We start from the raw sequence: 16,934 nt of genomic DNA, 5'->3' as shown, positions 1-16,934 counted from the left end.
TTTGCAGTGTCCAGCATATACCATGTAAAGCATGTCATGGAAAGGTTTATACTGTATTACTGTATATTGATTATTCATGTGATTTAAGTGTTGTTGTTTATATATATATATAATATTTTATGTTAATTAATTCACTTGTTCAAATCAAATTGGATGCACTACTGTACCTGGAATACTGGTACAGTCTATTTCATAACTGTCAAAGGTTAATATGTAATACATTTTATTTTTCCTGTTCTTCTCTCAGTATTATGTTTTATGCATTCCCCCGGCACTTTGTTCACCTCTTTTTGACTGGAAGCCTTTTCATGTACTGATACTTTTATTATGTCACTGTTTATGTTTCAGAAAATTTTATGGGAAAAAAGACTGCTCACTCCTCCTCAATTTTGGACGCTGAAAATGTAATCCCTTACGTCTACCAGTCTTTTTAATTCCTAAAATTATATTCCTAAGATATATTTATAATATATTATAATGTTATATTTATATACAATAATGTTATAGTTTTATATTTTTTTTAATGTATTTTTGCTTTAATTTGACTCTTTTTTGTGTGTGTTAAATTCCGTTTAGTTCCAGTTACTTTTGTTACTTTTATATATTTTTTAAAATATTATTTGTCATGATAGTACATAAATAATGATAATAATAAATATATGACACAAGATAATATAGTAACACAAAATGTTGGGAATACAGTTGGCTCACAGACTCAAGCTCAGTAAATATATAGAACATTTCGATACAATACAGTTCAAAATTGCAATTTATTTTAATGACTTTAGAAAACAAGAATCATGACTGACTACAAAACAAATGGTAGTTTCTTTTCCATTTGGACTGAACAATAGTCATGGGTACTCAGTGAAAATCTCAGAGAGAAAACTGTAGATTTACACAAGTTGGAAAGGTCTGTTGGACACATTTCTAAAGGACTGCAACGTCCAAAATGATTCTCAGCATTATTGTAGAGTCTTTACTTTACAACATAAAGTGTGTTGAGCGGACTATTTTTTTATTTTTTTTTATTTCGTGCTACATAAATAAAACTACGTTGAATTGAATTGAGTCAAATGGAACTGAATTCCTGCACTGTATCTTTGGAGGACTAAAGGTGAGGCTTTCAAACCTAATAACTCTGTTATTAGGTGTCAATCTGGTGGGGGTCATGGTCTTAGCCAGTTTTGCTTTTGGTGGTACATTGCACAAAGAAGATGGAATAGCTGAGGAGGAAGACAACCTCTAAATTCTTCAACTTCACCTCAATTATGGTTTTGGAATGGATAAAGCAGGTTATTCGCTTCTGAAATGACCTTCACAAAGACCCGACTTCAACCCTATTCAAAATTTGTGTACTTCAAAGTCAGGTTTGTGCCAGGAAATCAACCAATTTTAATGAACTCTACCACTTCTTCTAGGAAGCGTTGTCAAATATCCAGGCAGAATTATGCACGAAGCTTGTTGATGGCTTGCAAAAGCCTGGTTATCGTGTAACTTGCTAAGAGACATTTAGCCATACACTATTAGTGGGAGTGTATAGATATATTTGAGCCTGTATACTTTTGACCGTGTGGTTTATCCAAATTAAATTCAAACTTATGAACTCAATTCTTGTTTTTTTTTCAAAGGTGTATGCCGTACAATCATTGCACTCTGTAAAAATAAAAGTTCAAAGTAACCACTAAAGGCCAAAAATTACCATGACATTCATGCTTATGATGAATGTATGTAAACATCTGACCATAAGTGTACATAAATAACGTGAAAACCGGGCACGAAACTCCTGTTTCTGGACAGGCTGTAATTGGACAATGCTAAACTCCCAACGTGTAAATCTGAGCCTTAGGCTACATTTTCCATTGCATTTGATATTCTTTTAGGACACAGAGGTCTTTGGCCTACAAAGACAAGCTTTGAGAAGATACAGCATAATCTGTTGACACGTAGACATGTCACAGGAAAGACTCTAAGAAACATGTCCTAAGGCGAGCTTTTGTCAGCTCTCCCTGGCTAGGTCTAATTAGGCCATCCTCTTTTTCCACAGTCAGGTGTCAGAGTGTTCCTGTTTGTCCACCCAGAAGCTGTTCTCCTCTTCTTGCCTGCAGCCAGAGTCACCAAAACTAATATTATTAAACTTCATAGTGAGATTACAATTCACGAACACTGAAGAGAAGATGTCAGATTTGCCAGCCACAAACTGGCTCTGTCATGGAGTAGGGTGTGAAAAAACTGTCTAAATTTCACAATAGTTCCTTGGTGATTTATTATGAGGAAAGCACCTTGGAGCGCTGCCTGGCGCCTTAATAAAACCACATCTCAATCATCCTATACATACCCTCCATCAGTGTGGTGTCTGCCTGTTAGGGAAGAAAGAATAAACGAGTGCAAGGGAAAGCAAGGGAAACATAAACATTAACATACTTTGTGCTCCTGTTTGGAAGTGATACCTGTATTTGTTTTCCTCATTCAGCACAGCAATCAGAAGTTGGCCCAGACACTTTTCCACGGCTGCCTGATGCTACATGAGTTGATGGTTGTATCTTCAGGCAAGACACTTCTGAACAGAGGTCCTTTTCACCCACCCCCACATGTCAGAAATCTTGAGATCTGTTCATGCCACTTCTTGCTCTTGCAGTTCACCATTTTTGGTTGTCATAACATATCCTCGGGGTAGTGGCTGGATGCGTACGGCTTTAACCTGTTGCTCAGAATAGAGAAGAAGTAGCGAGAAGGAGGAATAAACCCTCTTAAAACGTTTCTGAGCAATACATGAGGCACATCTCTGGAGGTCGTGGGGTTCTCTCCGTCTGTCCTTTATGTTTCAGCCCTGAGGAAAGGATGAGATGAGCTTACTGGTTTTCATCCACACCTGATCACCACGGGCGCAAACTGGAATCCAGACTCCAGGTGTGGAGCCTTGATCACTTTGACTGAGCGAGTTAGCGCAAACTGTCACTGTCATACCTTAATACACATGTCTATGGAGCACAGCTGGTGTAACATTCATCCTTTTCTCCCATTTTAATTAATTTTCTTGTAATTTTAAGGAGTTTGGATGATGATACAGAACAGAATTATTTTATTGAGATATTGCTTTAGAAGAAAACTGTATTACAATTTTGTTACGTACTTCTGCTTTCTACAGCACTACAATATTTACCCTCAGTTGTAGTATAAAGTAACAGATAACTGAACTACTGAGGGGTAATGTATAGATTTTACTGCACAAAAGTGTTTGCATAGTATTGTGGAAAACCTTTATATTTGGCAAAGAAAACAGGAAACATACATAAAAATACAGTAAATAAGAAAAAAAAAATTGTTTGCAAAATACTGATGAGCTTGAAAAGTACAATTTAGAATGACCACCTTTATTTCTTAAGGTAGCCAGAACTCTCTCTTGTAATTTCTTTAAATAGTCTTTAGGACTCGTTCTCAAGGTTTCTTTTTCCATTTTTCTTAAGGGCATGACTTTCAGATACTGCTCATCTGCTGAACATACTTTTTATACGTACATTTTCCTCCACTTGTTGTGAATCCTCAATTTTTTTAAGAACACGTTGAACACCATGCCGAAAAACGCCAAGTTTACAACAAATAATTCTTTTGGAATCACCTTGTTGGTTCAAAAATACTATTTCCCGTCAAACTGTGTTGTGTTTGGCATTTTTCACAGATTCACCTAAATAATGGGAAATAATTTAGTGTTTTTATGACACAAACAAAGTGTTTAAAGATACAATTTCTAATTGGTTCACTACTAAGTTGTCTGTTATGTATAGAGACAACACTGATTTATCACTTTGAGTCCAAATAAAACTCTAAAAGTCCTTCAGGAAGCCTTCTCACGACCACTGTAAAAATTTCTGGCTACTTGGAAGCAAAATACAACATAAAGAAATGTGAGGTGGCTCAAGACTTGTATGTTGACAATGATTTTAAGAGAAGCACAGGTATGTATTAAATATATTTATATGAGAACATGCATGTATGTTGCTGCTTTGTTGTTAGGAATGTGATTTATCTTAGCCCCTTTGGAGGTCTTGTAACCAAACAACATTTAGTGCTGCATCAGTCTCCCTGTACTGCTTAGAAAACACAGCAGCCTGGTTATTGTTCAGTAGAGAAATGAAAGCACTGGATGTACTCAGAGACTTACCCCCCACCCCCGCACCCCAACACTGTTTTGTTCATCAAGGGAAAATGATATGTTATTGAATCACTTCCCTACAATGTACTTAATGATGTTTTCCAGGCAGTATAACACATCATAACTCTACAATGATTGCCCAAGACAGACACAGTGAAGAAGCCAATTATGAGGAGCAAAATTGCCCAGGGTCAACAATTTCTGGATACCAGTCATTTTTTTAAAGGCACACTGATCTTTTCGCTTCTTCCCTGAGGCAGGTGAGCCACTCGTCTTTGAAGCTGTGACGAGGCGCTGAATGAAAGCAAATGAGGGCCTGTCAGAGATGACAGGAAAAACTCATAAGCTCCCAACATCTCAGTGGGTTTTACTGTGAAAGGAGTCCAGCTGGGGGTCCAGAGGGCAACACCCCCTCCTCCCACAGGGACAATCTATATGACCACCCCAGTTGCTGCGACAATATTACTTTTAATGATGAAATGTCTGCGAATAGCCACAAAGAGACTAAATAAAACTAAAAACAGATAAAGGACAACAACATAATGATGCAAGACAACCGCAAATAAGCATAAAACCACAGGGTGATTGTCTTACATCAGCCCATCGCTGCAGGCTGTGTGGAAATACAACTGCCCTCTTTACTCTTTTTATTTCAAAGTGCTCTAAAGTTTGTATTTGTTATTTGGTATTGATTTAGTGCTATTTAAGAAATAATTGGTCTATTAAGCTCTTGTATATGGTGTAAGGAGCTTGGAAAGAAAAGCGTCTGGACTTCTTTAAGTTGCTTGAAGACGTTTCACTTTTCACTTTTCTTTCCAAGCTCCTTAGACTACAATGACCTGGATTACTGAGAACCTTCACAGACATCTTGTACATGATTTGAGTGAAATGCATTTTTGTAAATCTATAGATTTGCGGTTCCCAGCAACCTTTTTTCTCTTCAGTGGAGAAGACTAAGCTTTTGAAATGGGCACAGGTGATCAGCATTACTGTCTCCCTCTGTTGGTTCCTGGTATGCTGTATGCCATACACACATACCCACAGATATGCAGCCCTCTGGTTAACCACCTGTGACACTAAGACCTCTGAGGATGAGAGATGCTGTCCACCCCTGTGGTTGGATTTCATCTTTGCGAGGATGCGATTAAAAACAGCAGTGGCACGAAGTACTGCACCGGGGTTCCCCGGCCTGACAGCTCCCTTCCCACAGTCATGCAACCACTTTAAACCACGCTCTCATCATCACGCTGTGTGTGTGTGAACAAAATTGTGTGGTGTACAGAGCTCAAAAGAAATGTTTTTGTCTACCTGCATCCCTTTAATGAGAATCATGATTGAATTGTGAACACTGGTGGAAATAAAGCCAGCAGACAGCATAATTGTGTAGGTATTGGTATCACAAATAATCACAGGCAACATACCAGACTTCTCTTTCAGAGATGTTGCCGGCTGGGGAGAAGACATAGCTCAGAACATTATCTGTGTTTTTCTTTCCTGGACATAGTTGATGTGGGAAAGTTTAGTTTTGATTGTGATGGAGGTCAGTGAGTGTATGTATGTGTGTGTGTGTGTGTGCAGTGTGCACATGTGGCTGTGAGAGAAAAAGCAAGAGGAGTGCCATTTATCGAGCAGAGGAGTCAGTTATGTAGGTGTGTGGGCTCTTATCACAGCAGCTGCCATGTAAACTCTTCTGTTGGTGCTGCAGGTGTTTCTGTGGAGTAGCATGAGAACAGCCTCCCACAGGAGCTTCCCAATGGGTGGGTAGTTGTGGGGCTTGAGAATGGACAGTTCAAGAGGAATCAGGTAAACATCTGCAGGTATCTTTGTTATGTAAAACCAGTTCATCAGCACTCCTGTGTTATACTTTTTTTTAAAACTACCAGAAATCAACCCATTCTGTGTGAGTCTGCCTGTGAATGTGTCATCGGCGCTGTCATTGTAGTTTTCAGTACTTTGGCAGGTGTTTGTATGTGTTTGTGGAACGTTTTTGTCCAAACCATTAAATCACAACCTTTGAAGGAGTCTCAAGACTTTACAGATGGGTAGCTCAAACAAAAACAAATGAATCTCAACAGGTTCGAGAACCCAAACCTCAGGGAGAAGGAAGATATTTGGAAACAAAAGATCTTAGAGTGAAATCAAAGCTTGAAACTTACTGGAAAATCTATGGCTGCAAACTATGGGTAGTGACTGGTAGAGATCTTGGATACAAGGAATTTAACTTCCTCTGTGGGTGTCTGGGATCTCCCTCAAAGATGGGTGTCATTCAGTAGGAGTTTAGACACTAAATCTTCCACATTGAGAGGAACCATTGAGAAGGTTCAGGCATCAGACTTGGACGCCCTCTGGGTAACTCCTAGGTGAGATGTTTTAGGCATGTCCTAATGGGAGGAGACCCCGGGGCAGACCCAGGACATGCTGGAGAGATCATATCTCTTGGCCGGCAAGGGAACACCTTGTGGTCCCACTGGAAGAGCTGGAGGAGGTAGATGGGGAGAGGAAAGTCTCTGTGTTTCTGCTTAAACCATTCCCCCTGCAACCTGGACAAGTTGCATAAAATGAATTCAATTCATGTCGATTTACATTCAGTTTTATTTGTATAGCACCAAATCACAAGAACGGTCCCCTTGAGGTGCTTTATATTGTAAGGTAAAGTCCTTGCAATATTACAGAGAAAAGCCCAATAATCAGATCTTCCCTTGCAATTCGTACCCTCTTTCTGAACTTAAAACTATGCATACTTTAAGGTGAGCTGAGCCTAAAGCACAGATGACACAGGCTTTTGCTATAGTTGCATGTGTTGCAGGGGATAGAACCTCACCAACTCTCCACATCTTTTAAATCCCACTTGAAGACACATCTTTACACCCTAGCATTTAAATGGGAGTGAGTTTATTACATTTTAGTTTTGTTTTTTAATGTGTTGTCTATTCCTTTTAGTTGTACTGCACTTTGATCAACCCATGTTGGGGGTGAGGGGAAAGAGAAGAGAGCAAATGAATGCACTAATGGACCTAATGTTCTATTCAGTGTGTAAGCTCATGAAGTCATCAGGATCAATTAGTGAGGTCACTGAACAAGGGAGACGGGACTATTTTGCCGCAAATTTATTTAAAACCGGATAATTTTTCTGAGTCTTCCCTCGGTGACGATGAAAAAGAATGCAGGCTTAAGCCACTGCCTGTGATCTTCAATTTTTAGACCAAGCTACATCCATCTATTAAACTGTCTACAGTGCTAACATGCTTAAAAACACCATAAGCTTAGAAGGATTTAAATTGGAATTAAATCAGTTCAGTTTAGAAGAAATGAAATTAATTTTTGAAAAATGTGAAGATCCACAAACGGTCAACGATGATATCGGTTCCCTCTAAGAACCATGAGGCTGCTTATCCCTTCCAACTCTGATTTATGAGAGACAAAAAGAAAAGAAAATGATTTCAATGTTTTATTGACAGACAAAATAGATCCTCATTCATTATTCAGTTGATTACCTTGTCAGTAAATTTCAGCTCTAAGGCAAAGCCTGTATTCCAAGTTTCATATTTTTCCTTTGATTGATTTAGTATCCTATATTAATTTGTATGAACTAATCATTTGTATTGTAATACCTGTCAGCTCTTCTTGTTTTTCTCCATCCGCAGGTGAACAAACCAAACTATTCATCATTTAAACCTTGTGCCCGCTTAATTGACCATCAAACAGGCATGCGCTATCTCATCACCTACTGCGAGGAACTCAGCCACCATCCCAGTCCAACCCAGCCCTCTGAGTTCGAGGTATGCACTCAGCCTTGTCATAGCTCTAGGCAGTGCATGTTCTTGTTGTGGGTTGAGCAACTGCATTAGTCATTTCACATTCCAAATTCCTACCCCATGCTGTATTCACAACTCTCTGCATCTCTCTTTTCCCTCTTCTTCTTCACCAAATCCATTCCTCTCCTCGTCGTCTTCATTATTTAATTATCTCCGTGTGATGTCAGGGTGTGGGGATTAGGCACAGCTCCAATGCTGTCTAAGAGTCTCCTCTCCAGAGGCGGAAGTCTTGTAGGGTGTAGATGTTTGACCTGGGGCTCAGAGGTTTCGATTACAGGACAGGACTTCGCTTTGTGTCCTTGAGCAAAGTATCTACCAAGCCTTCCACGCTTGAGTTAACATCTACTGTTCTTACACAAATGAGTGATGTATAAACCTGAAAGCTATGTAAGTCTCTATGGATAATATCTTTTTGCTAAGCAACGCAAATATAATACATATCTGAAAAAATGCCCCAGCCCTGATTTGCCAATTCATCTTCATCTATCACAGCATGGTGCACTGCTGCAGCCCAACCCGGCATAGTAACCTTTACCTGAACCAAGCCGGTGAAGACACAGGAGATAGTGTTACCATCAGCCTTAACCTACATTATCTATGTTATTCGGTGTCTCAGGCAGACAGAGAGAAGCTCCGGCACATGGCAGGGTGACTGTAGCCCACACCCGCACACGAAGACCTCACTACAAACACGGCTGAAGTGACCACAGGTGTGCACTCGGCAAGTATGCTCACACACACATATGCAAAAACCGTTTCGCCCTCACCTGTCTGCTGTCAGGACTCTTTCAAACACATACACAGGCGCTTGGCTATTGCACCTCTGCTCAGTCCAGCCTCCCCACCCAGCTCAAAGCTCCCCACCCCTGGGGCTTGTGCGTGCGAATCCGGCCGTGGACTCAGCAGCCCCCATCGCTGCGCCCCCTCCAGTGAGGGTAGTGAGGGAAATGAAAGCTTTAGGAGTTCATTATAAAACAACAAGAGCAGCAGCAGGGGATAGGCCTCCCGGGGCCACAAGCTATCCCTTCTCATCCCTCCATCCTCATCTTTTTCCTTCATGTCCCTCAATATCTAAACCCTGCTCCACCTTTCTTTCCGTGACACACTCCGCCGTCTTGCTCTTTATCCTGCAGCTTTTTAATACATGACATTCATGATGAATAAAGTTAAATATTGATCTGGATTATTATAATATGATGAGTTAATGTGGTGAGTCAGTAGTCTGACCACACGAACTGGTTTGACCTCAGTCATTGGAGAGATGCTGACGCATTTTGTGTACTGCTGAACTGAATTTTTCAACTTTATTGTCTGAGAAGGGAAATTAGTTTTGCAGCAAAGGACACATTCAAAGGTTCAAAGAGGCAATACAATACAGTTGCTGGACAGACCAAAGAATCTTGCTGCGGTCCAGTGGAGATCACATATCACTAAAGTATGAACTCTTCAATATCTAAAAAAAAAAAAAAAACTGCCCTATTTAACCAAGTGATTCTTTAAATGATCATGTTAGCTTAAGGCTTTGGGAAAGTATGTGAAACTGTCCTAAAGACTATGGGAAACAAAAAAGGTGAAATATCATAAAGTCAGAGTTAGAGTAAGCCGCTGGTGATTCATAGTAAGCAGTGGTGCATTTTATTGCTTGAGGTAAAATACCTTTAAAGGCTCTGCAGTGGCTTTAACGAGCTGTCAGAATTCAAATCACTAAAGCCGGATATGTATCATAGTGAAAATACATGAAGTTTAGTAAAACTGAAACTTTGAATATTTGCATACATATGTTTGGTTTTGGAATAGTTTTCGACAAAAACAAGAAAACATTTAAGATTTTTTTTCTCTATTACCCAAGCTAACCTTTCCCTATTTCCCCAAGGTGACATTTGGCTCTCCATAAAGTTTCGCCATTAAAGCAAACAGCTGTTTTTTTCTTCTATGCAAGGTAGTCCTAAAAATTCATTAAAATATCTGAACAGCCAAGACAAGTTTACTCATCTTACTTAAAAACTAATTTGCCCCAACAATAACTTGCTCTACATCAATAATATAAAGTAATTTAAAAAATTATCTTATAATTTACTGCAATGCTTTGGGTTTTAAGTGAATGTTCTAATAAGGAATAATAATGCGTAATCACAGTAATTAGAGAGCAACATCAAAAGCACCAGAGAGCACACTATAAATACCTTATACAATAGCCCTCTGTATGCTGTAGGTTCACTGATGCCTTGCAAATGAGTGGAAAGTTATGATTCAGGGATAATAGCACATAAACTGCTCTCATCATCGTTGTGGGGCGGTCGATTGTAACTTTCTAATGGTGAATTGGGGGTCAAATGCTCTGAAAGACAGCGCTCCTCTGAGTCACCACCTTTGTCATCATCTGCATTATGGTTGTCATCGCGGCTGGTGCGCTGGCCAGAGGCACAACACCTGTAAGCGTGTTCTCCGCACACACAGCCCTCGCCTTTTGGTTGGGCGGTTGATGGCGATGCAGAACGACCACAGGATTTTCAGATGAAAAGGAGGCCAGGCCACCATGAGCAGGAAGTGGTTTTTTGCTCAGTCGATGCACAGAGCCGTGTTTCGGGCAGGTGTAATGCGCTCGCTTCCTTGTTGCGTGTGAAGTGTGTGCGTGTGCGCATGGTTTAGTGTGTTTGCCTGCAGCAACTGAGCAAGACACAACAAACACATAGGCCTTGTGACTCGTTGTCCATTTATTAACCTTGTTTGTTTTAAATAAGAATGTAAAGCAACTAGATTTTTATAAAAACTTGCTTTGGAAAAATGAGTATTCATATATTACCAAATTAAAAAGAGCTGTACAAACATCTCAAATATGATATTTATAGCGAATGCAGAGGGGAAAACATGTATCTACAGAGAGGATAACTCTGCATAGCTCATAAATCTTACTGATATTTGCCAAAAGATGAAGTGAGGTAGAAAATTATGATTCCACATTGTCAGACGCCAGGACCCCTGACATGAGTTATACTCAGATTATATATACAGTTCAGAGTCCCTCAGAGAAAACATTAACTGGCCAATAAAAACAAACCTTTGGGGTCCGGCACGCACTTTTGACCTGCACACATGGACACATTGAAGTTGAATATATAAGGGTAGTAAACTGGGTGATTGTCTTTGATTAGCAATTTTAGCAAATAAGGAGCATGATTAGCCCACTTCAAAGGCAGTCAGAACAAAGACGTGGCTAAATTAGACTTTGAAGACCAAATGGTTCGGCCAAATAATTTTAAACTTGAAAGCATAGCAAAGTGTGTGTTTCTATAAACAGCAGAATTAGAAGAGCCAGGCTGGTATGCTGATAAATTAAGCAAAAAAGTGATTTTTAACCACAGTGTTTGGTGTTTCCCTCACTATTGCCCCAGGTATTTCCCTTTGTTCTACTGAGCCCACATTAGTCCACATGTAAAGATTTCCATAGACATTTCCATAAGAGCAACTGAAAGCCAGCTTCTCTGCTTGCACAATAAGCTTCTCGTGCATCAGTTACAATGTAGGTTGTGTGGCATTAATCACTGCTCAAAGCATCCAGTGATTCTTTCTAATCATATATTTAGGCCTAAAGACAAACAATTCATAATGCACATAGGATCTCATGAAGCAAGAGCAACTTAAGTGCTTTTTAGTCAGGACTGAACTTTAGCTAAAAGTTCACCACAGCAGACAGAAAGTCAGACAGGTAGGTTCCTTTAAAGGCTATTTTAGCCTCATTGATAACAATTGATTCCAAGAATTAAAATATAAAGCAGCAGTACAACAAAACTGGCACAATAAATAGTGAAATGGAGGGAGACAATTACAACACAACAAAATCCCTTTTAGAGCTTCCTTGCAGACAGGATTCAGCATCCGGTGTCTTCCAGTCCGGTCCAGTACCTGCTGTAAGAGCATTTTCCCTCCTCATCCTCAGGAGAGTGAGATTTCAGTGCATCCAGCGAGAGAAAAGCAGGGTAGTTTGAAAACATCCTCACCTACAGTAAGCTGTTGCATATCAATTTAGTGACTATAACCAGCAGTATAATATTATTACATTTGTATATTCCATGCAGTTCACAATCCCTTAGTGTTAAGTGTCTATAGGAGATTACAGTTCAGTCCTGTCCATGATCAGTGATTCATTTTTTTTTAAATCACATTTTCCATTGACTCAAAGGATCATTCTTTATTCAGGCCTTTGCAAATGTCTTTATCTCATCATGCAGCTATGCATTTTTGCAGGTATATACCTCCTCCTCTCTCACACATGTCTGACACTCCACGTGGCAGCACCAGCGTACCTGGCAGTGGCAAGACAGGCTGGTGAGGCGCATGGCTGTGTTATAACCACGTCCGCAGCACAGACTCTGACAGCTTGTGTCTTTGGCGCACGAACGGCCACCTGTACCAGGGGAGTAGCGAGAGGGCCTGCAGAAGCTGGGGGAGTCTTCCAGGTAGACCAGGTCGGTAGTCCGGAGGCTCTGACCTTGGCGACGGGGGCTTGCGAGTTCGGTCTCCCCGGTGGCTGCGTTGGTGACGCTCAGCACTCGCACAGCAGTGTCGTATCGATACTTCAACAGGCGTCCAGTGTCGTGAAAAGGAGACAGCTGCTTCCAGCAAGTCCGTACAGCACAAGAGCCGGAGACACCATGGCACTTGCAGGTTGTTTTCAGTCCGCTCTTCACTGCCTGGGATAAGATGGGAGGTTGAGGGGGGTAGGAATTGGAGGGGAAAAGGGAAGAAATGTCAGTTCCTTCACTTTGATTCATTACCTGGCCTCTTATCTGGGAGGTCTATCTGGCAAGAGTGAGACAATTTCCTGCAGGGTGCATAGGGGGTTAGGAGTGGTGGTCCGCCAATATGTGCCTTTAGCTCACCTCAGTCAAAAATTTGACATAACGGATTGAAAGATGCTGTTCAGCATGTCATATTTCACCCCGCATTTCTCACTTGGACAGCTCTTGCTATTTTTTTTTCCTCGGTGTGTTGAAACTAGCTCTGTCGGCTTCTCTCCTGCCTCTCTTTCCTAAAGCCTGAGGCAGAGGTGACAAACAGGGGCGAGTGGAATCTCTCCACCCTGTTTTTAGTACATGCCTGCTCATGGAAAACATCAATAAGAATTTCTGCGCAAGAAGTGCCAAAAACATAATGCAGCATTTGGTAGTGGTGCCCCTCATTTAGGTTAATAGTTCACTGAGCTTGATGGTCAGTGATGAGAGCAATCACTCAGCCTGAGAGCTGCTGTCTTTGCAGGGGCCAGAGACAGGTCATACAGAGAGACCCAGAGGGTACTTCTAGGTACTTCTGCTCAGTTCCTCCTTTTGCAGGCATGAACCCCTCGGGGGCTTCAGAACACCATTAATGTGAGATGAGGGATGCCGACCACTTTAAGTTTTTGTTAACACGGCTCCTGGTCTCTTCTGGCCACACTGGTGTCAACTGAGGAAAACATTTAACTCAGTAAAGATTAGATAAGATAGTTGTGTTTTTCCTTTTTCTCCACATCAGCCTTGTCTAGGTGTGAGCTAAAGGAGTAGGACCCTGGGGCCTGCTATTTCACAGCTACACAGTGGTGGTTATGAACATTAGGTGGATTTATGAAGAGCACAGTGATCCAGTAAGTGGAAAAAAATGCTTGCTCGTATATTAAAAAGAGGCCACGGTTATAATCGTTCTCTCTGAAATGAGACCTTTAATTTTCTGCTGGCCCGCACAGCAAGCTTTATCATGCCTGAAAACACCTGGCTCCAACCATCCCACAGCCATCTTGTCTCCTCACTACAACTGCCTCACCCTCTGCCTCTGTATTATCCGCTCGGGCCGATGACAGCACCAAATCAGAGAGCATTTATCTGGCTGGCACCATGAAAAATATAGAGGCGAGGATTACAGTTCAATAACATTTGATACTCGGGACTGCGTCAGAGGAGTAATTGTCAGGTAAAATCGCAGAACAATTAATCGAACTGAGTGTTGCTAAGGTGTACGTTTTGTCGCCTCAGGCTTCAAGGAGTAAGCTGTTTTGCTGCAGAATAATTGATGTAATATTTCTACACTCACCCGAATTCCAACGTTGATGTTGTGGGCATCCACCAGAGCCCTCAGGTCCTTGCTGACCCTCTTTTGGCCGAGGAACTTTTTGAGAAACTTGGTGCTGTATTTCAGGTTGTCACCACAGACCCCCCACTGCCACGCTTCCCGATGCTGGATCCCGGGGGAATCGTCACAAGTGCACCTCTCCATTCGACCTGAGCTGCATGCTTTGGCAAGTGCATGGGTCAGTGCTGCAGAGGACACAGCCAGCAGGAATGCAGTCTCCTTGAAAGCTGTGGTAGAGGGATCAGGGGAGGTGGAAGAAAAGAAAAAATATTTAAAGCTACATTTTTTTCAAGGCTTTGGATGCAAAAGCTATTGGTGCTCCGAAACATTTGCTCTGAAAGAACAAAATTTACGACAAAATGCTTTTTGCGTCACCGATTAACCTTTTAAGCCAGAATGCCAGAATGTTTACAGAGGACTCGATGCGTTGTCAGGGTTTACAACAACATCAGCAATTCTGCAAGTTTTCTTACGTCGCAATTCCTCTCCTGACATTTCCTTTTGGTTTTGCACTGTTATTTGCTTCACCCAGAGCCATCACCATGGTATATTTTGATCCAATTAATTATTATTTTGACTAGGAAGGATTTTCCCAGATGAAAGTGGGTAATCACGCCACCCTTTTCCTCTGGGAATGGCCACTTTCCCGAGATAAAAATAACCACAGGGCTTGAGCACTCTGCACCGCACCACATTTCTTGGCTTTCTACTCCCTCATTACCTCTGTGCTGACCTGTTCATGTTCTCCCACACGCTGATATCCATATGCATAAAGCTTAGAAGATCCTAAAGGAGTTTATGTGCACAGGAGGGATTTTGAGCTATATGCAATATGGTGATCCAACGGTAGCTAATCAATAGGTGTATCAAGCCATGTAAATTATAAAGTATTCAAGTAAGCAGCTTCTCAAAAACTTTAAAAGGTTGTATCAAGTCAAGGGGTTCAGAGGAGTTACCGAGTGTTATCTTGACACATTCTTTGGTACTACAGAATGACTTAGGAACATTTTTAACTTTAAATGAGATGAAGAAAATTAATTTTGTCACTGGTTTTCTCAAGCAAAATAACTTACCAAGCTTTTTTTTTTTATACAGTAATCATTTTCAGCACTTTGCTGCAAATAGTTGAAGCTCATGTCTCAATTGTTTATTTAGAAATGCAACAAACGACTATTAGGAACAAAACAAAGAACCTGTAAAACCTTATAAACGGGTGTATATTCAGTTTCTATCTTGTACAGCATGTAATACATCTTATTGAAAAAGTTGCTTCCCTGTGTGAGAAAAGGGCTTGTAAAAATGTTGTATTGTTTGAAATAAAATAGAAAATATCAGTTAAATTATTTCGTTAAATTTGAACAAGAAACCTTATTGTTTACAAACTTTTACAGCTGTTAAACTGGTGGTAAAACGTTTACACATAAATTTATTTACTGGTTCATTTTTCTCATTTTCACTTTTTGATTGATGAGCTTATGTCGACAAAAACATGCCTGCAGCACTACAGGTGTGCTTATCTATAAAACATCCTGTTCTTACTGCTCAGCCATGCACTGCAGGTAAATAAAGACGAAGACATATATAATTTGTAGTTAGATAAAAGAGAATTTCCGACTTTCTCAGTGACCTTGAGCAAGAACCCAAAATTAAGGAAAGTGTTAAAGTGGCTCACCTCTTTTCAGAAGACTTCCCCGACCATCCAGGCTGCAGTTCCAGCGTTCGTTTCTGAACTGATACCGACACTCAAGGAGGCTGAGGCGCACCGACTCCCGAAGCGTCTCGGCCAAGCCCGGCTCCCTGCGACAGAGTCTCTTCTGTCTCCTCGTCAGAGTCATTTGTTCGCACTGCTTCAGGTGGGCCTTTCCTGATGGAGCTTCATTGGAAAACGGAGCTGGTAAAAACACCAGAGGTTCCCGACCTGTCAGTCTAGGATTATAGAAGAGGGGGAAAAATCACATTAGAAATTGTATGTTTGTGACAAAATACACCAACACTGCGTCCACAGTAATGAAACTATTCTGTCACCACTCCAGCATATGTTGTTATTACAAATGTGTTCCCACAACGGTATTTTTTATCTCGAAGAAAATCCAGGAATAAAACTTTTATGTTCATTTACCTTAAAATACATTTGAAATTGCGAATATGGATTTTTTTTTTTGTTTCAGTGGAACATATTAGCGTGTACATGGACTTTGAACAGCCCTATAAAAATATAATTACGCGTGCGTAATTCAGCTAAAGCTTGTAAAGGTTGTGGCTGTGGTCAATTCTAATGATTTAAACAGAAAAGCCAAACAACCGAGATGAAATGTACAAGTAGAAGTTCATTGCCTGACCCAAAATAAGCTGCAGTGTGCGACAGAAGGATGCAGAGTGCAATGATTCGCAATAGGCAGGCGGTCCTCGGGAGCCTGGAGCGCATGATGCCGGGTTGGCGCTGTTCCTCATCTCGCTGATTCTTCAATAGAGAAAGTCCGTGCCGTTTGCTCGGCGCTTCTCTTTAAGGGGCCCCTCATGCACTCAGACCCTCAATCCGCTGCGCCAGGCGCCCTGGTCCGCTGGGAGGCAGGACTCTTAGGGGAGGGTACATCATCCTGCCGCACTGTCATTGGATTCTCTCAACATTGCTACTGTATGTTCCCTCCCACTGTAACGCCACCCAGAAGATGCAAGATCAGCTCATAATAATAATAATAATAATAATAATACAATTAAAACTTAATTAAAGTCGTGATTGAATCTAAAGTTTGAGTAGGACTGTCAGTTACCTGAAGCAATGAATAAACAGTAGAACTGTTCAGTCATAGGGTCTATATGCATGATGATGGTTATCTAACAGCAAGCATCTGTCTGATCAAAGG

General features: G+C 40.9%; 1 protein-coding gene across 1 annotated transcript; it reads right to left on the bottom strand.

The window, feature by feature from the left end:
- Positions 1–10,662: 10,662 nt before the first annotated feature.
- On the bottom strand, positions 10,663–16,635 carry wnt9b (wingless-type MMTV integration site family, member 9B). Its single transcript, XM_040046204.1, has 4 exons — positions 16,410–16,635; positions 15,743–15,996; positions 14,032–14,297; positions 10,663–12,659 (listed from the first exon to the last, which is right to left on the bottom strand). The coding sequence occupies exons 1-4, from the start codon at positions 16,493–16,495 to the stop codon at positions 12,198–12,200; spliced, it is 1,068 nt and encodes a 355-aa protein (XP_039902138.1). The 5' UTR covers positions 16,496–16,635; the 3' UTR covers positions 10,663–12,197.
- Between the last annotated feature and the right edge of the window lie 299 nt (positions 16,636–16,934).

This window comes from Simochromis diagramma, unplaced genomic scaffold (genome assembly GCF_900408965.1).
Source record: "Simochromis diagramma unplaced genomic scaffold, fSimDia1.1 OVJJ01000321.1, whole genome shotgun sequence".
Classification (NCBI taxonomy): Eukaryota; Metazoa; Chordata; class Actinopteri; order Cichliformes; family Cichlidae; genus Simochromis; species Simochromis diagramma.
This window is presented reverse-complemented; position numbering and strand designations above follow the sequence as displayed.